At 42.1% G+C, this 25,145-nt stretch overlaps 1 protein-coding gene across 2 annotated transcripts in view; it reads left to right on the top strand.

Annotated features, from left to right (window-relative positions):
• Rhoj (ras homolog family member J) overlaps positions 1 to 25,145 on the top strand; it is a 90,013-nt gene that overhangs the window by 44,210 nt on the left and 20,658 nt on the right. For both annotated transcript variants that reach the window (XM_040274804.2, XM_005322777.4), the window contains one exon: positions 20,862 to 20,920. In XM_040274804.2, the coding sequence (XP_040130738.1) occupies positions 20,862 to 20,920 (59 nt within the window). The remainder of the gene's footprint in view (positions 1 to 20,861; positions 20,921 to 25,145) is intronic.

Below are 25,145 nucleotides of genomic sequence, written 5' to 3' on the forward strand. Positions count from 1 at the left end.
TATACATTGTTCTTGTCTTTCTAATCTTTTTCCTTTCCTAAAACCTTGTCTAGCCATAATAGTGGGTGCATTTTGATTGATATTATTTGTTAATGTCAAACCTAATTGATCTAAGACATCTCGTCCCCATAAATTTACGGGAAGATAATCCAATACATATGGCTGTATAGTTCCTTCACATCCTTCAGGATCCTTCCAATCTAATAGCATTGCACTTCTATCGGGATTAGTCGCCACTCCTAGGCCTCGAAGCGATTGAGTGGCTTGTTGTAATGGCCAATGTTTTGGCCATTCTTGACGAGAGATGATGCTAAGATCTGCACCTGTATCCAGTAGCCCATTAAATTCATGTCCTTGAATATTTAGTTTTAGCATGGGTCGAGAATCTAAATTTAAAGAAAGCATAGCCCAATCTACACCTGTGGAGCCTAATCTCTTGGAACCTCTTTCTACAACATGACTGGAAAATTTATCATGTAGGCTTGGTATTATTAGTAACTGTGCTATTCTATCTCCTGGTGAAATTACTGATATACCCTTTGGAGAACTGGCTATAATTTTTATTTCACCTTCATAATTGGAATCAATTACCCCAGGACTTATCAAAAGTCCTTTTAGAGTAGAAGAGCTGCGTCCCAATAATAAGCCTACTGTTCCTTTGGGAAGAGGTCCTTTTACCCCTGTGGGAATGATTTGAACTCCCATCTCTGGAGTTAGTACTGATTTGGTGGAGGCGCAGATGTCCAACCCTGCGCTCCCTCTGGTTTGTCTGATGAGGGATCTGATGTGCTGGGCACTACCCTGATGGGGTTGCTGGGGTTGCTGGGTTCCTCCAGTGCTCCGTATATTTGTGGTTTGGGGCCCCGGAGCATTGGGGCCCCCTGTCCATTTTTTGGCAACGGAGCCTGATGCCTTTGTCCACGATATTGTGGATAAACACCTTGTCCTTGTTCGTTTTTTGATAATGGAGTACCCTCTATGGCGGTTTGAGGACGGTATTCATTAGCCCAATATAATGGAGTACCCTCTATGGTGGTTTGAGAACGGCATTCATTAGCCCAATGTCTCCCTCTACGGCATCGTGGGCAAATACCCGGTATTCTACTTGTTTGATACCTAGTTTTGTTAAACCCTCCTCCTATGGGGCAATTCCTTTTAAAATGTCCTGTTTGTTGACAATTGTAGCATGTTCTTGGCCTGGCATCTAAAGCCTGTTTTACTGCAGCTGCCACAATTTGCCCTTGTTCATTAATGTCTCTGGCATCCAAAACCATTATATTAACAGCCAAACTCCCAGGATTTTTCTGTCTCTGAAATCTACTCAAAATAGCAAAATATGGAATTCCCTTCTGATTACCTTACAATGACAAAAGGAGCTAAAATGGAAAAGTGCAGTAATGAATAATGTCTGGCTGTGGATGGATGGGAGGGAGCAAATTCTTTTTCCATAACAATCATCAGCTGGCAGTCTGAAGGGCAGGGAAACAGCCCAATGAACATCACCGCAGAGGAGCCAATCAGCTAGATGTTGCTGGGGCAGTCTGAAGCTTGCTGGCAGCTGGAAGTTTGCTGGGGCCCCTTTGGCTGTGGCTCTCAACATGAAGCACTTAGCAATGACTACATGGTACAAAGAATGCGTGAATGTTAGCCCTTATAAATATTATTTCCCTCCTCTGATTTATTGCACCTTGCTTTTCTTTGACCATTAGGTTTCAAGATGAAATTTTAACAATTTTTCCACTTTAACAATATGTGGAAAAAAATCTCCTACTGTTTTTTATATTTATTTATAAGAAGTCATGTTTATCATGGGCTATTGTGGGCTAGCCTCGAAATTTCATCACTGAGCCGTGGTGGGGTAGGAGGATGAACATATTCCAGGTTCCAAGTTCAGTTTGACAAACTAGATCACAGCCTGTTTAGGGATTTATAAAACAATTTTTTGAGGCAGACCTTAGTGGAAATAAACACATTCATTTATTTTAATTGTTCCCTGGGTTCCTACCCAGATCCATGTGACAGGTTTCAAGACAGAATTGGAAAAACCTGCAAAATATGTCTAGGATCAGGAAGAATCATAATTAATCAGGGTGACCTACAGGAGGCATACGAATCTTGGCCTTTATGTGGATTGAAGTGACGAGTGTGGTGGAGAAGAGAGTAGCCAAATAAAGACTAAGCAAAAGTTGGTGGCATTATGTTGAAATAATGCGGGGTTTTCCTGTTGTACACACTCAGTTGTATGTAGACTCCTCAGCCCTGGTAAGTCTCCTAAGTGGTGGACATGACAGGAACAGGTTGTGACAGCATCTCCAAGCGTGGCTGCCTACTCACCAAAAGTTCCTGAGTTTTCAGACAAATAAATCTGAAATTGAAACCTTTTCTTTTTCTTCTGTTTCTATTTCCTTCTTTTCTGTGAGCAGACTCTAATATGTTCTAGCCATACATAGTCTAGCCGTAGACTCTAGTATGTTCTAGTGAGCAAGGGGGGTCAGGGGGATTGAAAACTCAAGAAACTAATCTTAAGGAAAGAAATAAAAATGTTTCATTGCCTGGGAAGAAACTAAGAACTTTTTATTAGAAAATGCAAACTATTCTTATTCTTTAAAAAGTGAATTTTATCTGTGATCTGAATGTGATCTTAGGTGAAATCATGACACAGGCTTCATCGTGATCATCAGACTTCTGGTAGGACTTATGAGTAATTAATAAATTGCAATGTGAACCTCGGATGAGGTAGGTCAGTCTTGAGTCTTGTGTCTCAGTGCGGACATATTTTCCTTCATGATCCAGTGATTCTACAAATTCAAATATGGGCAAATTTAAATATTTATGTCAAGGTAAATAAAGAGGAACATTTGTAAAGCTGAGGAAATAATAAAATACTTAGGTTTGGGAACTCATTGACTTACATGCCTTAAACCTGAGTCAGACTTCCCTGGGTACTAGTGTTATGGAAAAAGAATTTGCTCCCTCCCATCCATCCACAGCCAGACATTATTCATTACTGCACTTTTCCATTTTAGCTCCTTTTGTCATTGTAAGGTAATCAGAAGGGAATTCCATATTTTGCTATTTTGAGTAGATTTCAGAGACAGAAAAATCCTGGGAGTTTGGCTGTTAATATAATGGTTTTTTTTTTTTTCCCCCTTCGGTGGTTATATAAACTCAACCCTGACTTCTATTTCCTAACATTGTGTCCTTTTCTCTCTTCACCATTTTTTCATTTGACACATGTTTATTGGCATACTGGTGCCACAGAGTGAACGAGGCAGACACAGTATCTGTTACTGTGAGTTATGGGAGTAGTCCAAGGTTCGGATGAAGCCTGGTGCCTTGCTCACAGGACACCCTTCTACCCTGGCCTTCTTGGGTTTCTTTGCACAGTTCCAAGATGGCTGCCAGCAGTTCCTGGAGCTACTCACTCCCTTCTAGTCAGAAAAAGACCTCTTCCCCCCATGGCTCAAATAAAGGACCTGGAACAAAATCTTGCTGATTTTGATATTGGTCTGACTTGGGCTATGTCCCAACTCCTAACCAATCAGGGACATAGGATATGTGAAAGGTGTAAATTAATCAGAATTTACCCTTTCAACCAGTCAGAGCCTACTGCATATGGCTGAGAAGCTTGGGCACTTTTAGGAAGGAGAGGAGGGCACAGAGTTAAATGCTGAAAGGAACAAGACATGTAGGGTCCCTGTCTTTACAGAGCTAATAGCCTCTAAAGAGTTGGTGGGATGATGGGAACTGGCCAACTCAGTGCATACGTGAGTCACTTCTGATGCCCTGGGAATCTTCCCAGAGCAACAGGATACAGACTAGAGTTCTGTTAAAAACTACCACTGAGCAGCCACCATATGCTCAAAGCTGCTGGCCTCTGGCAATGATTTAGAGGTGAAACCTTTCGTATCCATTTAGCCTACACTTTGATTCATGCCGCGCCTAAGAATTCATCTTTATTTATAAAGTTCAGTGTTTCAGATAAATTTGACAAGAGCTGCTGAAAGTTAAAGTGTTTGCAAGGATGTTAGTTTCCTCAATTAATCATAATTTAATTTTTCTCATGTAAAGCTGGTTAGAGAAAAATTGCAAATAGCTGGATTCAAACTTCCTGTTAGTAGAAATATTCTTCCCCTACCTTGTTTTCCACCTTGAATGCTGTTTTTAATTCTAACCTCACACTTAATGCCTCATCACCATCTGATGCTCTCAGTCAGTGCGTCTCAACCTTGGTCTCACAATGCAATCACTTAGGGAGCTTTAGAAAATATCAATGCCTGGGTCTCAACAGATTCTGTTGTAATGGGCCCAGGGTGCTGCCAAGGTTAACAACCACTGCTACAAGCAGAACCTTGTTACAGATGGAGATGTCTCCTCGGCAACATGTCAAATTTGCACATGCAAGTACTTTAAATGCTACAGCCAATCAGTGAGGAAACAAAGTTGACCCAAGATCCAATCAAATGCAGAAATCAAGAGAAATACTCTCCACAACAGCAAGCCAACCTCTCTGTGCACACTTCTGTCCCAGCAGACACACCTCCCTGCTCTCCACTGGAAATGGTGGTCTGAGCTACCATCAACTTTTACTGCACCCAAGCTATAAAGCATGCAAGCTCACTGCCTAGTTCATTACACTCTAACCACACCAGCCTTTCTTTTTATCAACATCTTTCCCATCTCAGGGCCTCTGTATATGTTGTTTCCTCTGCCCAGAAAGTTCTCTGAACACTCACCTGACCTCTTCCCACTGAACATAAAATGCTCTTCACCTTGCTCACTCTACTTACTGCTCAAGGGTTTAAATGTCACATCCTCAAAGAGGTTGGCCCTGGTATCTCATCAAGAGTTAGCCTCCTATGCTGACTCATAATGGGGATGGGGTAGGAGAGCATGGGAGGAATGAAGGAACTCTAGATAGGGCAAAGGGGAGGGAATGGAAGGGAGAGGGTAAGGGGGTAGGAAAGATGGTGGAATGAGATGGTCATCATTACCCTAAGTACATGTAAGAAGATACGAATGGTGTAAATCTACTTTGTTTATAACCAGAGACTTGAAAAATTATGCTCTATATGCGTAATATGAATTGAATTGTAGTCTGCCTCATATATAACAAATTAGAATAAGTCAATAATTTCATTTTAAAAAAAAAGAGTAAGCCTCCTAACACTTCCATGGCCCTTTTCATACTTTCCTAGTGAGAGGTTATTTGTACAGTATCTGGCTTCCCCTTCAAACTGTGAGCTCCCTTGTCTTTAAGGTAAATCCTTAATTTACCCTAAAGACAAGAGTAATTCTGTTCTGCTCACCCGTGCATGCCCGAGGACCCAACCTTACCCCTGGCCCACAGCAGAGGCTCAAAAAATAATTATTTAGTTTACATGAAAGAAATGTTCTAGTCATTTACTTCTGCTAAGAAACATTATAAGAAATAGTTTATGAAATATTTAGCCGTATTCACTCAAGATATTTAGAACACTGTCCACTACATTATATAAGAATTCTCTTTAAAAAAAAATCTTTGAAAGGAGCTTTTCACAATTTTTATTTTTCTTGTGTATGCAGTTGGTGTTTTGCTACCGTATTCATAAATCATGAGATTCTGATTCCGTAATGATTCTATAAATCATTCACCAATCAGTTTTCTCTCTTTCCTTTGACTGATTAGGAAGCTCAGAGCCAAATTCATGGACCTCACCTACCCCAAGCCCTGACAGCACCAGAACAGGCTCTCCTGTGATGTATTTTGCATTCTAACCTCTCTCTGGTTCCATCTAATCCACCCTGCCTTTATTTGCCTTCTATTCCTTATGGTTAATTGAAATATATTTATAAGCCACCTTATGTATTCTCTGGAACTAAGTGAGACATAGTAAATAAGTAACAAAAATAACTTATTCAGGGAAAAAAGAAAACATATCTGTGTGATAGATTGTGTTTCAGGGGATTTAAGAAATAATATCTCTTTCCCTGCTTGAGAGAAAGAAAACAGCCTCAAACAGAAACAGTGTGAGCCTGGGCACATGCGCAGCAGTGGGCTTCCTGGTCCATCACTAAGAATTGTACACACCAGTTACTGCTCCCAGAACCACCAGATAATTCTCTCTACTCCCCTGGGGCAAGTCAAACCAAAAATGTCTTTACACAGAAGCATTAAACCAAGAGAAAAGTTGTCCTCTCTTCCCAAATATCATTGACTTCATAATTCTTTTACCTCAGCTAGGAAGTATTTTATAACAAAGTCACTGTGTTTACTTCCTAATGTTGCTGTAACAAATTGCCACAAATGTATTATCTTATTATTCTGAAGGTCAGAAGTCCAAAATGTGTCTTACTAGGCTAAAAGAAGGTGCCCTCAGACTGGATTCCTACAGACTCTGGGGAGGATCTATCCCTGGTCTTTGCCAGCTTCTTGTGACTGTCTGCATTCCTTGGTTCATAGCCCCTTTACATCACTCCAACCTCTGCTTCTGTTCTGATATCACCTGCTCTAACTCTTGATACTTCTGTTTCCTTCCTCCGCTTACATGGAGCTCACCAGATAATCCAGGATAATCTCTGCTACTCAAAATCCTTAATTTAACCACCTTAATAGTCCCCTTTTCCTATATTAGGTTCTGAAAATTAGGATGTGACCATCCTTGGGGATCATTCACCTATCAACACAGTTTCACTTAATAATTAGGTGTCTGAGGATAAGCCAAGGCAATAACTTAGGATGTAGTTAAAATCCTAGCAAAGAAGTATCACCACTGTGCAATACTAGCCATTTAAGCGAGTTCATGAATTCAAACAATTCAGTGCAAAGACATGATATAAAATACTTTTCACCCTGGCAAAGTAGCCAAAGGTTATTTCCAAATGCTGATTTTTTTAACTCTTTTATTTATTTTTTTTTCTTTTTTTTATTGGTTGTTCACAACATTACAAAGCTCTTGACATATCATATTTCATACATTAGATTCAAGTGGGTTATTAACTCCCAATTTTACCCCAAATGCAGATTGCAGAATCACATTGGATACACATCCACCATTTTACATAATGCCCAATTAGTAATTGTTGTAAAAAAAAAAAAAAATCCTCATTGCTTCCTAATCAGTAGCCCTCTAGCATGCACTGTCATTCCTCCTGCCTGGAATCCATCACCCTTTCTGATGTCCCTTAAACCTTCCCCAAACCTTCCCCACCCACCCAAAACTGCAGAACAGAGTCATGATGATGAGATAAGCAGCATCTCTTAAGAACGTGAAGCTGAGATAATATGTAACAGAAAGATTAGGAAATTTGGGTAACCTTTCAAATGGGACTTGATGATTTTTAGACAATTTTTCCAGCCCTTCTTTAGCTTCAGGTATTTACATGTATTCATTGCATATTCCTCTTGCCTTTCCTTACTCTTTTAATAAACTCTAAAAAGTCCAGACCTCGATCATTCTCGAGAGGAATGCCCTTCAGGATTCAGGGTCATGTCACACAAAGGGTCACTCAGCTGAGTTTTTGCCCTTATTCCTGAGCATCAGGCTGGCATTCGCCTGCATGTGCTGATTCATAATTCACCCATCTGCTAACAGTGCCCTTCCCTGAATACCAGAGCACACAGGTTTAGATAATATTTTAAATCGTCTCTTTAGTAGACTCTTTTATTCTTTGCTTTCCTTCTTCCCTGCCATCCTCTGCATCCCTCTAGCCATTTCTATTTTTAGGCAGGTCAGCACTTATTGATCTGTAAGGCTACTCCCCTCTTACTGTTTCTGAGATCACATGTGGAAAACAAGTAGCGACAAATGCCACACCTCATGGTGAGCTGGAAGACCTGAGCCATGCATCAAAGTCTAAAAGAGAAAATGTTTTGCTGACACTTGAAGTATCATCAGAATATGATAGTTTAAAAAAAAAGTTTTAATTTGTCTCAAGATGTTCATTTATACTTTTTTTTTTTTAAGTCTGGAACATAATTAGCAGATGTGCTCCGCTATTTCTCTCTTTGCTTCCTGCCTGGGGAGCAGAGTGGCCGTAGCTCTAGCGCTGTTCCCTGTGGTGCAGTGGGCAGCACAGTGCGGAGCCATGGCAGAGCCAACCCCTTGCAGAGGTTGGGGTCAAGGGCTTGAGTTGCTCCCCTCAGACCCTGAAACGGACAATTTCAATGGCTACCTTATATCCCACAAGGCTGTGTCAGAGGCGCCTAGGCTTCCCATGCTGGGATCTAGCCAAACACTCCATCACTGTCTATCTTGGAGTGTGCCCAAGCCATGGCTCAATGGCCTTCTTGTTTTCTAGAATTGATCAGTTTCAATTCAACAACCGTCTCTCCTGGCATCCACACCAGAAAGTATCACCAGCACCTTCTGCTGCGATTTCCTGAGTGCTGGGAAAGCTGTAAGACTCCACGCACTCCCCTCCCACCCACCAGATGCTCCTGAGATCACTATTTGCTCTTGATCAGTTTGCAGTGATCCTGTTTGAGGCAGATGCCCTCCTGGAGACTGCAGAGGGACATTTATATACCCATTGACTGATCATCCATCACTCATAAGGCATTAAGCTGGGCCTGGGGCGGGGGGGTTGTCTTTGTAAGGAGTACACAGTCCAGTGAGTCACTAGCCGTATACATGGTACCTCAGTGGGTGGGAAATAAGAAAACAGGAGAGATTTGGGTAAAGAAGAAGAAGCCAAGATGCCAATTTCCAGACTGCAAAGGAGAAAATAGGGTGAGGAAACTCACCCAGAGAAGAGGAACTAGTTGACATCACCAGCTGCCCCTACAGCCATGTCCACACAGCCGTTACAGTGGACACATGGACACACAGCCAAAGCAGGTATTCCCATGGATGCAAGAGCACATTTTTAAAAAATTAGGTCCCAGAACTTCAAAAAGACACTCAGAAGTCTCCATATAAAAGAAACTGTTGGGTTTTTGTGACCATCCAGCCTGCTGGGTACCATCTACTGAAATGTTGAAATAAACAACTAAGAAAAGCGGCCCTTCCCACGGTGTCCCTTGCCCTTGTCATTTGTCTTCCTCTCACGATTCGTGCTCTAAGATTTTGAGATCCACATCCCCTCCGTGATGACCCAGGGGAGGGAGACAGTCCAAGCCCCAAGATGGCTTGTTTATAATTTCATCTCTTTTATCTCTTTTTGGCCAAAGTCCTTCCCAGGCCTCAAGTCCCCACTGGGGAATCCAGCAGCCCTCCCAGGAGGCGTTCCCTCGCGGACCCTAAAACCCCTTGCAGGACTCCTCCTGGACTTACGCCCACACCTCCTTAGTTTCTGAAGACCAGTGAAGGGGCAAATAAGAATGAGTACTTCAGTCCTGTCCAGATCCAATATCCTGTCTGCATTTCCTCTGTGGACTGTACTCCCCACTTCCATACAAATCTGCCAACCATCGGGGGGGCTCAAAGAGGTTGTAGTTAAGGGGGCATACTCTCTCAGACTCCACTGAAGGATTCTTCCTGGACCCCTGTTCCAAGGGTTCTTGGAAGCATTGTCTTGGAGCCACATCTCTTGGCATCTTCAGAAGTGGCTCTTGCCTTGAACTTCAACGAGAATGTTTTCTCCACCATTAATAGAAGGATGCTTTGTGTCATGGGTGGTTATGTCTTTGCAAATCAGTGGAGCATCTTGATTTTTTTATTCAACCTCATGCTTCCAGTCCATGCCCTGTATCACTTACCCCCTATGCGATCCACCAATTGGCAGCTAGCATTTGTCATTACCTAATGAACTCTGTGACTAAAAGTATTCTACTTATCCATTTGTTGAATCCCTAAAGCAGGCCCCATACTCCACATTTGTCCTCTGGGAGAGAGCTTGTGGCTCAGACTGCACAGTCGCACCATGGACCCCATTAGAGACCAGTGATTGAGGGGAGAGAGAAGCATGAGGTTCACAAGGTAGGGTTGCCTGGCCACAGTAAAGGTAACAGATGTGCCACTGTGGCCTTCCTCATTGTACCAGCACTTTGCTCCTCTGTGACACCCTTGGTCTAACCTTGACCCTTTCCTAGTTCCTTCTTAGAGGACAGGGTTCAGTGGTGTGAGAGTCCAGCCAGGAAAGAACAGAGTACCTTCTGCTCTCTCCTCACCCAGTCCCAGGCACCCCTGAGAGCTCTCTACACCAGAACCAACCCCAGGGCCATATGCTCTTCTGCCACAACCAGCTCGAAAAGTTTAATAGTCCTACAAAAGTGATTTGGGTTTTCCTAGCTGACGGGTCATAAATCAAGGCTCAGGGATGTCCAGAGAGGCCACACATCCCATCCGAGAGTTCTCTACATAACCAGGTCAGTTTAGTATGACAATGAAGAGGTCACAAAAGCTGTGAGCCAGGCCCAGAAAGTCCTGGTGTCCAGATTAAACCAGCTGGCTGAAACTGCCTAGCACAGGGTCTGTCCTGCAATGGGCCACCCAGCTTCCACAGATTGACTCAAATAAACCCATTCCCTCCGCCCTGTTCTCCCTTCCTTCCTCTTCTTCTCTCCCTAACCCCCTCTTTTTCTCTATCAAGTATTTTTCTCCCTGATTTTTTCACAAGCTTGTCATTTCTCCATAGTCCTGGCAGCCACTGAATACCACCCTTCACCACCTTACTGCCGTATAAGGGCCTGAGTGACAGACTTCACAAGGAAGGGCAGAGCAGATGATTCCACACCCTCCACACAGGGCAGTCCCCCCCCACACACATCCACATGGCTCCTCTGGCATAACTTGGTTTTGCCTCTGACCAACTAGTGACCAGCTCCAAGAGGGCACCATCCGATCTCCAATTCCTTTTTCTACCTTCAGCCTTTCTCAGGTCAAGCAGAGCCTGCAGGAGAGCTGGCCTTGACAGCATCCTTTAAACTACTTGGGCTCTAAGAGAGAGTTGTACTATTAGTATAAAAGAATTTGGCAAATGACCCCTTGACCCTTTTTTCGGGGGGGGGGGGCTGTATTATAAATATGTTAGAAACACATGAAAGGGTGCTAAATGGTAAAGGCGATCATCCTTCCCAGCCCCCCACCCCATGTTGCTGATAAGCATCTCTAAAAGTATATGTTTGTTTTTAGGTGGTTTGAAGAAAAACAATTAGGGAAAAATATGTGAACAAGGAGGTAAAAGCAGTAGGAGTTACAAACTATAAGCATATACTTGATAATTAAGTTACAAGAAAAAGATAGTCTCACATATATTTATTGCAGAAAAGATCCAAGGACTGTTTTACCTCAAATTGTATATAATAAATACATATAATACATATATTCATATATATGCATACCCACACGTCCTCTTTGGATCACGATTAGTTATCAAATAGTAATCAAATATTTCTTGATGGGCTATTTCTTCACAGACATTAAGAAATGAAAAAATAAGGCTATCTTATTTTTACCTGCAAAGAACTCCTATTTATTACCTGAAAAGAATTTCTCTTCTGGTTGGGGATATTAGATGAAGATAAATGAAATAAAGAGGGGAAAAAAACACAATTACATAAAATTCCTAGGACTCTGAATGACAAAAAGCCAGGAGAGTACATACAATCTTAGGTTAACAGCCATGCACAAAAGTGAGAAACAGAAAGATCACTTAATGTTCTCCAAATTATCTTGCAACACTTTGGAAAAGAAGTTATTGTGAGCAGAAACACACACACTAAATAGCACTTGGCTAGTTTATCTCCCTATGCCCAGACATTGTCAATAAAGGATTGTATCTGGGACCAATTTACTACTGTTGTCTTTACAGGCCATATCCTTCTTTCTCTTTGCAATGAATACATTGTGGTAGGCTCCAGCGTTCTCAAATGCACACTATTTTCTTGGTACCTTTGAAAAGCCAGTATAGGTAGAACATTAGTGGTTCATCATAATTCTCTGAAAAAGATGAGTTTCTCTGCAACACAGTTTATGAACCCTCACTGCTGCACACCTATTCATCATACTCTCTCCTCGTAAAACCACTAATGTGGTCCTACAACCTGAGATAAATCTGGATAAGCCTAACACAAAAGCTTCAGAGAGCGAACCCCAAAGAAACAACAGAATTCATTCAGATGACATTTAATCCAGTCTATAGCTAACAATAATAATAGCAACATAATAACACAATTTTTGAGCAATATTTTTTATTGTTTTAAATATTTGTGGTATCAAACTATGGGAACACAGTTTTCCATACATATTTTACATACACAATGCAGAATATTTTCCTAATATCTACACATGATATCCTCAGTATTTTACCATGCTCCTCATTCTTTAAAAGGTCCCATGGTAAGCGTGCTCTGTAACTGGCAGGACCTTTCCTGCTTATTGAATGGTAGGTTGCCTCCAACTATCAGCTATTATAAACATGTTGATGGTGAATATTCTTATATGTATATATCCTTGCACACTTGTATGATTATTACTTGGAATACAATAAAGATTGCTGAGTCAATGGGGGAGGGGAAATGTCACGTCCAGGCTCTTAATTTCTATTACTAAATGGTTTTCCAGAAAACTTGAGCAAATTTATATTTCCTCCGGCCATGTATGAGTGCCCACATCTTCATCCACTCACTAGTACTAGGTACCATTCCTTTATCATTGCCAATGTGATAGACCAAAGATGGTGTCTTTGTTTAATTTAAAAATTTTTTTTGTACTGTAGATTTAACTCAGGGGTGCTTTACCACTGAGCCACATCTCCAGCCCTTATGTTTTTTATTTTGAGACAGGGTCTCACTAAGTTGTTTAGGGCCTCACTAAGTTGCTGAGGCTGGCCTTGAACTTGCAATCCTCCTGTCTCAGCCTCCAAAGCTGCTAGGATTGGTGTGTGCACCACCATGCCCAGCTTAATTTTAAAATATTTTTTACTCCAATATTTATTGGCATGTCATGTTTGTGTGTGTGGTGTGTGTGTGTGTGTGTGTGTGTGTGTGTGTGTGTGAAATGACTGTATTGTTTCCTTATTTTCTTTTTTAATTTTTTATTTAGTTTTAAATGTACACAATAATTTTGTTTTATTTTTATTTTTCTGTGGTGCTAAGGATTGAGACCAGTGCCTTACACATGCCAGGAAAGCATTCTACTGCTGAGCCACAATCCAGGCTTCCTTATTTTCTTTTGAAGTAATCATTATTGTTTACAAAATGTGCTTAAGTATAAAAGATAATAACTTTCTCTGACCGTCCATATATTGTGACTATTTTTTCAGAACATATACCATCCTTTTTTTAAGTCAAATATATCAATCTTTTTCTTTATGGTTTTTTCCAATATAGAGCTCTCACCCTAGAACAGGAGCTATTTTAACATTTCTTTTATGTATCTCAGCAAAGTGTTGTGCTCCTTTTCCATAAGGGTCTTGAACATTCCAGGACACTTTATAGTTTTTGCTGTTATTGTCAAAAGGATACTTTCCACCATATTTTCTCAGTAGTTATAGCAAGTACCTGGTAGAATTTTTATGAGCCTAATAATTCTTTGAAAATCTTAACAGGAATTTACTGGCCTACTGGATCATCACCTAGGTGTTTGAATTCCTTAGTGACCATTTCTGGACAAGGACAGCAAGCACTGTTCCCTGCAGGCTGCCTTGCTCTTGCTTCGTGTGTTGATTATGATCAAGAGAAGAAGTGTCTGAGTGGCACCTTATACATTTTCAGTTTCTCCCCAGAAGTTATCTCATCAGAGTTATTATGATTCTCATCTTAAAGACGTGGGAACTAAGACTTAGGTCTGAATCACTTGTCTCGAGATCTTAATAAAAATGCACACTTCTGGGCCCTAACCAGACCTTTTCCACAGAATCTTAGGGGAGGTTTAAAACCAAGAAGCTGTTTTTTAACTAGCTTCCTCTGGTAACTGCTATGAAACATTTACATCACCGAATCAAAGTCAAAGTTACCATGCAAAGTTTTAGCTTCTAAATCGTGTACTGACTCTGCTCTACCTCAATGACAACTTATTTTGAGTTTACAGCAATGTATAAATATGATTACAGGAGCTGGTATGAGTCTTTAAAATATTTATGCAGAGGATCTTACAAAAAGCACACTGGTTTGTGGGCCATGGCCCCTGTGAGCATATTTCAATTAAAACCCAATCACTTTTTCCCCAGAGTCTTACTTAAAAAACAATTTCTCTGTACTCCGACGCTAATGTCAGACTGGCCTGGTTGCTATGGGAACCTCAGGACAAGAGGTAGAGATTTGCCTCGCTGGCCCAGAGACTGGCAGGCTTGTAGCTAGTGAAGGTGGCTAGAAAAATAGAGAACAGCCATGAGCATGGATGCCACCCAGCAGAGCCATGTTTGCCTGGTGCCCCTCACAACAGGTATACCAGCTCTAGAGTAGGGGGTCTGATTGGGGACCCCATCCTGCCATTTAGTGTCTGTAAAAGCTAGTGGTGACCTTTTGGGAAATACCAAAGACTTGCCCGAGATAAAGATGCTTCAAAGAAAATATTCACTTTGGTTGGAGTTTAATGTACATGTCAGTCACTCAACCAATGTTTAAGGAGCTGTATGCCCAGTCACTACTAGAACCTGGGACACAAGAAAAAATAATATGCACCCTCTTTGTGGGAAAGTAAGCATGAGACAGTTGGGTGGGCATCAAGGAGGGATTATGGAAGTAAGTTTCCCAAGTGTGGAGAAAGTTTTCCAGAACTCCTTTACCAGAATTCCAGAGGGAACAGTTTAAGCAAAGACATCATGAATATAATAGGTTGCAGAAAGTTTGGATTCTAGGAAGGTTAAAAATATAAAAGAGAGCGAGAAAGGCAAACCAGGGGCCAGATTCCAAGGACTTTGTAGGCTCTTAGAAGATATTTGGATTTTTATCTTGCATTGCCTCTGGTGACACTGAGAAGGAAGCAGACTAGGAGCCTTTTTCAACTGATGAGGTTGGGAGCTATCCAGGGACAGCTCTAGGAGGGCAAAGGGGAGGGAGATTCTGAAGATACTTAGCAGGTAGAATTGTCAGGATATCGACAAAAATGACATCGAGGAAGGAAAAGTGGAGCCAAGCAACACTGAAATTCCAGAATGTGGTTGTCTTGGAATTGTAGCTCTTTCTTTGTCTTGGCCTCATCCCCAGCCAGTTTCAAGATTCCAGAAATGAGAAAATTCTCCCCACTCCCCTTCCATCATCAAACAAGTACTAACAAGGGAAGACCTTTCCTGAACTTCGTCCCACACCCAAACCAGGGTAACATCTTTCCAGGAAACTCTATTCCCATAAATACCGTTAATTCAGAGGCTGGGGTTGTGGCTCCGTGGTAGAGCACTTGCCTAACATGTGTGAAGCACTGGGTTCGATTCTTGGCACCACAAAATAAATAAAATAAAGGTCCATCAAAAAATACTGTTAATTCAGAAGCCATCTGCTCAGGGACACCACTTTGGTGTACAAGATTTTCACATTCACCGTCTTCTTTGTTCTTCAAATAAACCTCAATTTGCCAATAAGAAAACAGTGGCTTAGGGAAAGCTGTCGCTTGCCCAAGGTCCCAGAGTTTGTTCACAATGAATCCAGGGTGCCACTCTACTCATCCACCTTAAAACTCAGGGAGGTTAGAAAATGGTACGACATCAAGTCAAATCCTACTGGTCACAACAGAGGTGCCTGACAGGTAAAAGAAACAGGTCCAAGGCTAGAAGGTGCATGGCAGTTATGTTGCCTGTTCAAAGGACTTGTGCCACCGTGGGATGAATAAACAGTTCTAAGGAGAGGAAGCCTTCAGCTCAGAACCCTAGTGGATTCTCAAGAAGCCTGTTTGGTTTTCCCCTCATCATTCGGAATCCAGACCTCAGGCCAGCACATTAAATAAGAATGTGCTGAAAAAATAATATGCAGCCTTTATGAGGGAAAGGAAGCATGAGACAGTTAGGTGGGCATCAAGGAAGGATTATGGAAGTAAATCACCTTTTTTTCCCACCACACACAGAAGAGAAATCCTTTGCAAGAAAGGAGCTGGCTGGGGCAGGCTGGTTTAGATGAGCGAGAAGTTGCTTGAACAGGTTTAAGAGGAACACAGGTGTTCCCCCCTCAAGGGGGAATTTCCCCCCATTCATATTTAGGAAGATGCAGTGTTTCTGGTTTCCTATGAACTGCTTTCTAATTTCCTGTGATTTGTGGGGACTTTCCTCCCTGGTGCTTCTGCGTGGATCCTTAATAAAATGCACACACATATTTGTGAGGCTTCAAACAGGTAGCCAGCATGCCCAAGCAGCCTATGGGAGGGGACACCAGAGCAGGGTGGGTTGCTGTCCCAGGCAGGATCTTCCAGAACACAAGGAAGGACAGAAAGCTGGAATGAGGGCGAGTTCAGATGGGAAAGGGGCAGTGGATGCTGCTGAAGGCATCCAGACAGCAAGAGGCGGGGAGAAAAATGAGTTCTCATTTAAATTCCCCAGTTCTTAAAGCCTCTTAGACAGAGATAACCTGTTGTGATGATCATCCCTGACTTTTGAACAACTTTTATGCCCCTTTAGAATAAAGATGATTGGTTCATTTTCAAGTGAGACACAGGCCCACTGACTGCTTGCCCAACATCTCACCACACAGGTAGCAAAGCACAGACTTGAATCAGACACTAGGAAAAATTATCTGCAAGTTGGATACAAGGCCATGAGCATTTAGGATGGCCTTTAGATGCCCTGTTTAACACATCTGCCTCTGGAATTAATTAATTATCTAGGGGAAGGTAACTAACTTTGTTTCATTCTGCTAAATGACTAAAATTTCATCTGTGAGGTTACATGCTAACTTGTAAATATTTGGGGGAAGAGAAGCAAATAATTCCTATTCAGTCAAAAGGTTATCTTTTTTATAGGACAATAATCAGTTTTCTATTGAACCCAGCTATTTTATTCTACAATTACTTTTTATGTCCCTATAAACACCTATTTCCTCAAAACGCTCTTTGGACAAGATTTGCCATCTTACTGGTTCACTCATTAATGAGTTCATAAATCTTTGGCATTTGTTCATAAATCATTTGTTTGGCATTTGTTCATAAATCATTTGCATGACAGTCATGTTTTTAACTTTTTAAAAATTCTGTTTCTTGCTACATTAGAAAGTTAGCATTTCTTCCTCCAAAATAGCTTCTTTATGGTACCACACACCCCTCCTAGGGGACACTGGACACAGTGATACAGACAATGGACTGTGGGCCAGAAACTGAAGAGTATTTGAGGGCTTCCTCCTCACTGACCCACATGTCCACCATTAGGGCTTTCCTGGGATTCAGCACGTCTTCCTTCATTGACTTCAAAATCCTGCTCTTGGCAGCTGAGACAGGCCACCACCAAATGAGGAAGGGGCTTTGAACTGGTCCTCTGTGCAGCCGACAGACTGGACCAATGGTCTGAGCTGCCTAGAGGGCATAAACAACACCGCCTCAACCAATCTGCGAATGACACCCGGTTTTGTGAGATGACTGAAACGCTCACTGAAACGCTCAAGGAAGGAGGCTTAGTTCCTGCCTGGGATATTTTTCCTCTGGGCAAAACTAATTGATCCACCAGAGAGCAAACCCATGACTTAGGCTTCATTAGTCCCTCATAGCGCCTCAAAATTAACCACTCCAATTCACTCAAATTCAAGAAAAAACACAAGGAAGCAAAGAGTTTAATGGGATTTGAGAAAGAAGGCCTTCGTTTTACATACTTAACAGGTCACTGACAACTCTTCACACTTTACTGAGAGAACCATCTGCGCTATTAGCAGGTCATTTGACCTCCTCTCTTTAAAACCTCTCTGAGCTCAGAAAACAACTCTGATAGCTCCCAGAATAGAAGGTGGTCTGGGATTTTAGCCTGACCACTGTCTGCCAGGCAGTTTTGCTGGCTATAGGCGTCTCCCAGCAGTTAGATTCTTGCCAGGGAGTATCAAGCTGCAGTTCTGCACCTTCTAAAAGGCTCTGTCTGCCCCAGTTGCCCCTGGTGCTCCGTCTCTGTACTTTGTATTCAGCATCGACCCTGTTCAGAAGGAACCGTGCTGTGTAGTATGGAGCACACTGGATACGGAAATTCTGCCCTCAAGGGTCTTTCTATCTAACAAGGATATAAGATAGATCACATAGGGTAGAAAGTGACTAGTCATTCACAAATATTCAGATCCCATTATGTGTCAGTTAATATGAACCAGGCATTCAGTGGAAAGCAAGGGACAGTGCCCTTGTCCTTTAAAATGAGTTCAATAAACATTTGTTGAAAAATTGTTCAGCACATACAATAAACAGGCATTTTCTTTCATTTAATTCCTTCTTCTCGAGTTCTTTTAGCAGATAAGGAAATGAGGGCTCATAGATGTTGGGTGACTTTCCCAAGGTCACTTACATGGTGACTAGTAAACAGGATTCAAATGCAGAAATGTCTGATTTGAGAGATGCTCTTCTTTCAACCTTATTCCATTTCCCATTAGCATTTTATGGACACAGCTTCCCTCTATGCAGTTGTGGCCAGTGCCTTTCCAAACCAGGGAGCCTCAGGGGACACAGGTTGGTAAACAGTATGACACCCACTGCTAGTCCCAGATAAGGACTCACAAAGACACGACTGATACGCACAACCCACAGGGACACTTAAATCCACCTCTGGTGGTCCCTTGATGTCCTCTGGCATAAACTACGATTCACTTATTTTCCTTTCAACAGAATGGGAGAAAGCAGAGGCAGAGAAGAAAGTGTAACATGCCTTCTAGAGACAGGGCACAAGTTCCACACCCTTCCTTTGGATTCTTTCAGCAGGGCTGACTCCACACAGAACGCACAGTCACTACACATCATAGCTGAAACTCTAACGTGGCTTCCTAAACAAAAATGGTATTCTCCCCACTACCATCATTTTGCATTAACCCAAAAGAATTGTTTTAAATCCTTCTCCTTTACAATTTTGAGGGGAAAAAAAGCAATTTGGGTCTTTCACATCTGAACAAACCTGGGTTAGTGATCTAGGACAACCTGACCCTGTATACCCAGCTCTTCAGCTCCCCCCAAAGCACCCTTGCAATTCCAGGTGATCCTTTAGGACTCAGATCAGTCATCTCCTCCAGAAAGCCTTCTCAGATTCTGCATGTGTACACACACACACACAGACTAGCTCTCCTGCTGCAGGCTCTCACACCCCTCCACACTGCCCTTGGCATAGTGTATGCTTCAATGCATTGTGCCCAAGCCTTCCCAGTAAAGCACCTGTCTTCATATTCTGAAAAAGAAAGAACTGTATCTGGTCTTCTATTTCCAACAACCTAAGGGTCTCAGGAACAGCCGCCCTGACCTGCTTGTACCCAGTTCCCTAGAGGCAGGAAATCCATGTTGTAATAGCTGGATTTCTTCCCTTCATTCCTAATCCATGACTATGCAGCCAACTGGTCATTAAAGAAAATCATTTGGGCAGATTTCAGGAACATCTGACCCAGCTCTCTTCTCAAGTATATACAAACAGGAAAATAAAACAGGACAAAGAACTTTAGGCCACATGGTTTCACCTTCATTTCCATTACCAGTTTAACCTTCCATCCGAAGTAAAAATATTTAAATGCCCTTCCTCTGTCAGCATGGTAACCAAGATTCAGTGGAGCTGGGTTCACCATTTAAAAACTCACCTGGGTGGCAAGAGCCATTTTATCAAGCTGAACACAGGTTAATGTGAGTAAATTAGATAGTTTCCTGTGTCTGGGCAGACAGTACCTTTAAACAAGTGCTTCTCAAAGAATGGCATTAAGAAATGTTTTACAGACTGGGGATGTGGCTCAGTGGTGAACACCTGCCTAGTATGAACTTTAGGTTCAACCTATTGAACTTTCGGTTCAATCCCAGCACTGCAGAATAAAGAAGGAAAGAAAGAAAAGAAATAGAAGTATTTTGCATACATTAAGCCCATGGACCTAAAAATAAAAGTAAGACTCAGTACCAAATCAGCAACCCTGAACAGCAGACTAGAGAACCTGGCTGGCACAGATTAGAGATATGGTTATAAAAGACTGCTATTCAGTTTATCTTTCATTTCCTGCACAGCTAGTGATGGAGGAATCACAAATCATATTATCATTGCACTTACACACTTTTTTAATCAACTTTAGAAAAAAACACGCTTTCCTTGATATTTTATTTCCTATCTCAAAAAAATTGATTTTTCTAGAAATTTAAATTTGCTCTTTCTATTCACCAAGAGAATTGTCTAACTTCTGCATTAAATCTGCTCAATCTCGGTTTAGTTTCAAGTTGAGTCTTTATTTCATCTCCAGACATGCACAGAGTGCTTGGTATCCTGTATTATTTCTCACTCTTGGACACAATTGCTTAGCAAGGCAGGAAGCCTGCTGGGTAAATCAAACCGGCTACTTTTCACTCTCTAGATTTCCTTTAGGTATGTGAAATCGAACCCATACAACATCTCCTCCTGCCACAGAGGTGGGTTAATATTCTTTGTGTTCGGGGTTTTATTGACATTTCAAAGGCAGATAAAAGCTGAGAGATTTCTAACAGAGGAGTTGTGTACACAATACTGTCTCCTGAAAGGTGACTCGAACCAAAGACGACAATGACCTAACTCGAAAGGCGTCCAGCTTCTTTTTTCTTCCCTCAGGAGCATGATATTCTAGCACCCAATAAGGACCAAGGAGCAGCCTACAGAGGGCCCTCATAGCACCGATAATATTCATCTCAGTGGAGAAATTTGGACTTGGCTCAGACCATCTGCTGTCACTGCAGCCCAAGGTTGCCTTTCATTTGGAAATCATGCTGTCAACTTGGTTTAGAATAAACATGGGTGAAGCATATGCTTATCCTTGCTGCCCAGAGAGATGTTGGCATGAAGAAATGGGAAGGCTCCTGATTGAAGCTTGTGTTTATAGATTCTCCTCTTCTCTTCTCCCCTAGTTACAGTGACCGTGGGAGGAAAGCAGCACCTGCTCGGACTCTATGACACTGCAGGACAGGTATATTTTTATTATCTGAATCCATTAAGGGCTAGGGAAGGGGGTGTATGAGAAAGAATGGTCCATTTGGCTAGGCATATGGGGACTAACTGCACTGCTATCACCCATTCTGATCATTTGAGGCCAATTTATTTTCTACCTAAATGACAACCAAAATCACATTTCTAATATTTTTTTAAATTTATACCTACAAAAAGCTAACTCATTATTATAGCCAAGGTCTTGATAAATAATGATTTAGTCATTTACTGACGACCATCAATAACCAAAATAACATATTTGTTCAAGAGTTTTGAAGTTTCCTCCTACCAAACTTAGTCCTGATACAGGCTTAAGGGGATGATCTCATAAATTTTAGTTTTACTGTCTTTTCGTGTTATTTTTCTTTGCCCATCCTTCATTCAAATTGACTAATGGACTATGAAAGGGTCTAAAAAGAGCCTGTGGAGGAAGCATCAGGAGGCAGGAAGACAACAGATTAAGTGTTGGAAGAAAAGCCAGGCTTCTGGATATTTTTCAAAGTGAAGAACTGAGAGTTGACTCTAAATTCTCTAAGATTCTTGAAATACTTCCACTCTGACAGCAATGTTTCCTCAAGTTGGAGAACCTGGGCAAACAATAATGTAAAACCATGGACTAGCATCCTCAGTTCTTAAATGGCACCATCGACTTGGGTAAAAAGATTGGATGCCCTTGACTGTCTGTCCTTGTGCCCCGCACACACATCCTTATGAAGAATGCCCTGAGTTCATAGGCTGGAGGAGGGGAAGGTAATAAGCAGTTGGTGGCTGTGGCCCAAATTCTTGGATAGAGCTTGTTATCATATGTTGCGGGTCATCGATTTAGGTCAAAATCAGCGGGTTGTTCAGTCTGTCCAAATTCATACATTTTAAGTCCTTTGGAGTAAACATTTGACCATGTTATTTCCCACTGTGGGTTTCCTGGTAATGATTACTTATGCATTTGCCTCGCCCTTTTTGCACAATTATCTGAAGTTATGTCATTTTGCTCCACTTGAAAACTCCCTGCTAGAAAATAAATAAGTGAAATCTTTGTGAGGAATTCTGTATGCATCTGCAAGCACCATGGTATAAGATGTATGTGGGACATCAAAGGCTGGTGTTGTACAGGATAGGACGGGGACCTGGGAAATCTAGCACCAGACTCAAGGCTCCTAGGAGCATCTGATTTTCCCTCATGGGCAGATGTGAGTGGAGGTGACCTCTCACATCAATAGTAGGACCTGAAGCTAGAAAATGATGCCCACCCCCACTACCCCGTTTTCATTAAACTGGAAAAATCAGTTTGGCTCCTCTTCACGAAAGTCCAAGGACCTCAGTACAGGTAGTTTCCTCTATCATAAAGCATTCCAGCTGCAGTGATGCACTGTTTGCGGGGTGAAATTGCCAATTGTAATCCAATCACACAATCATTGAGGTGTCCCCATTCATCAGGGACACTTAACCACTGAGCCACATCCTCAGCCCTTTATTGTATTTTATTTAGAGACAGGGTCTCACTGAGTTGCTTAGGACCTCAATAAGTTGCTGAGGCTGGCTTTGAACTTGTGATCCTCCTGCCTCAGTCTCCCAAGCCACTGGGATTACAAGCATGTGCCACTATGCCAGGCTCGTAGTCAAATTTTATGTATATAATCCAGTTTGAAAAGTTCAATACGAGGATTATTTCATGACTCTGAAACCTGATTCCCTTGCTTTCTCCAAAGCCCTCTATGCCCCTGGTGCCCATCCCATTTTCCCCTTTTTCTGTTTCAATTTTTTGCTCCCGTACATTAATTGCCCCCAAGAACCACCTCTCTAGGCCTCTATGCAATTTCAAATCCAATAATACTGTTTAAAAGCTCTTGTGGAGTTTAATTATTTTTTCCCACTGCTCTTGTCCTTTATAAATTTTTTAAAAATACTATTAGTATAAGAGTCAAAGCTATCAGACATTGTAAAAATATCATTAAACTCCAAAGCAAAGCAAGTAGATTGGCCCAAACCTTTGACACAGAAATGATAAATACTGATAATAGAATAACAGATGGGTTCTAGATATTTCTTCAACTTGACTGTGACTTTAATGCTTTCCACCAGTTATTTTGAAATCTCAGAAGGGGACAAGGTTTATAGTGGGTATAAAGCACAGGAAAAAAGGAATCAGAATAGCTCTTAAGCTTCCTTCTAGACCTAAAAATCCTATGATTAGGACCTTTAAAAAGATAACCTTAAGAAAGCCTGAAAGAACTTGAGTTTTAAGCAAAAGGAAGAGGCCAGACTCAAGGTAGAACTTTTGGTAGATTTGAAATCCTGGGATATTATACTGAAGGATAACCAATCAGTCATTTTCTAGAACAGTGTTTCTCAAACTTAAACACAAATAAGTCACCTATAGGGCTTGTTAAAAAGCCAGACACTGGACCCACCCCCAGAGTTTCTAATTGTATAGGTAAAGTCCCAAGAATTCTCATTTCTATCAGGATTCCTGGTACTGGTGCTGCTGGTCTATACAGCATACTTTGAGAATCACTGTTCTAGAAAATTGCCAAAGTTTGATCCACTGACCAGCAGATCAGCATCACCAGCAGCATATTAGAAATGCAGACTCTGGGACTTCTCCCCAGTCCACTGAATTTGAAAATTCACTTTATATGCACATCAAACTCTGCAAAACACTTACTCTTGAAGTCTTTGGTGGTTGAAGCCCTGTTCCCAAAGTTGATTCCTGTGATCCCACAATACAGCCAAGAAGGCTTTTAACAAATTTAATTTAGAAACATTGTTCCAAAAGTTCCATTCCCAGTCCTGGGTAGGATAGTCCAACCCTCCTTGGTTAGACTCTAGTGAATGTTGCTGAGGTCTCATGACTAGGGAATATCTAACTAATTCAAGATTATGCACTTGGCCAGTTACTAATGAGGAACAAGAGATGATCTCAAAACCAATTGGTAATCCCTGAACCACAAAAAATGAAGTAAGTCTCTGAATCTGGCTATGGAGTTCCATCTTGCTTGAATAATTAGATTCTCTTACATGAATGACCAAACAGCAGTGCCCCTTGTCTTTGTCTTGAGCTAACCATGGGTCAGAGTTGACAAAAACCACCTTAAGAAGCAAATGCGTTCTGAGAAGTAAAGTGACAGGAACTCATTACTTCTACCCACAAAGTCAGCCTTGCACAAAATTGTTTGACCTGGTTCCCCCTCTGCCGAGGTACTTGCCTGCCTCAGGCATGGCTGCCGCAAAGCCCTGGCTCCAGTCGCTTCTGCCCCTTCACAGTTCAGCCGAGCACTTGATAAAGACATTTTATAATGAAGTCAACACGCAGACGCTGTCAGCACGTGGCCGCTGCCTCCTCAACCCCCTGAAACAAGCTAACATTTGGACTTTGAGCAGAGCCCTTTGAAGATAAAGAGTCTTCAGAACTCTGGTTCATTTGTTGGGTAGGATTCCAAACGTTAGGTTAGACAATGAAGTGGGGGGATTTACCCCTCAGATCATGCTAGGGAGGAATAAGGCCAATCCTCCAGCCAAATCTATTTAGGTCGAGCCAACTCGTCCTGCACGGCACATGCCTCTTGCAGTGTGTTGCTGAAAATCTCTCTGAAAAGGATTTCTAGAGCTCAGATCTTGCACTCTGCTTCAGAAAGAGTGACAGAGCTGACTTCCATGATGTGCTCTAGGCAGGCCAGTTTGTTTAGAGCATGTCGTGAGAGATCAAGGGGAGAGAGGAAGCAAACCCTGGGCTTTCACAGCCTGAGGAATGCCAAACTGGGAGAGGGGTCTTTCCTAGGTCATGCTTCAGACCCACCCACGGTGGGTCACCTAGAGCTGGAGCCAGCAAAGGTACCAAGATGCCTTGCATCCCTCTCATCCCCCAATGTGAGCACACCCTGCTCAGACTGTGGCCTCTCGGGCCAAACGCCAGGATGGAAATATCTCCAAGACAGCATTTGCAAAAGTGGCAGGTAGCAGCACTGCCAGAAGCAAATGAACATCTCCTGGTATCAGGAGCCAGGGGCAGCCTGCCGTCAGCCTAGGCAGGCACCAAGCTTCCCAGCAGGGTAAATCCGGGAGTTTTCTGCCCACCAGCCTCACACAGTAGGGGCTGCATGTGGTGCTACCACCAGTAATTGTGGGAACAGGAAGCCATCAGCCCAGAGCCTCACTCACCCAGGACTGGAGGCCGCACTTCTCAACCAGAATCTGATTTCTGAAGCTCC

This window comes from Ictidomys tridecemlineatus, chromosome 5, assembly GCF_052094955.1.
Source record: "Ictidomys tridecemlineatus isolate mIctTri1 chromosome 5, mIctTri1.hap1, whole genome shotgun sequence".
NCBI lineage: Eukaryota > Metazoa > Chordata > Mammalia > Rodentia > Sciuridae > Ictidomys > Ictidomys tridecemlineatus.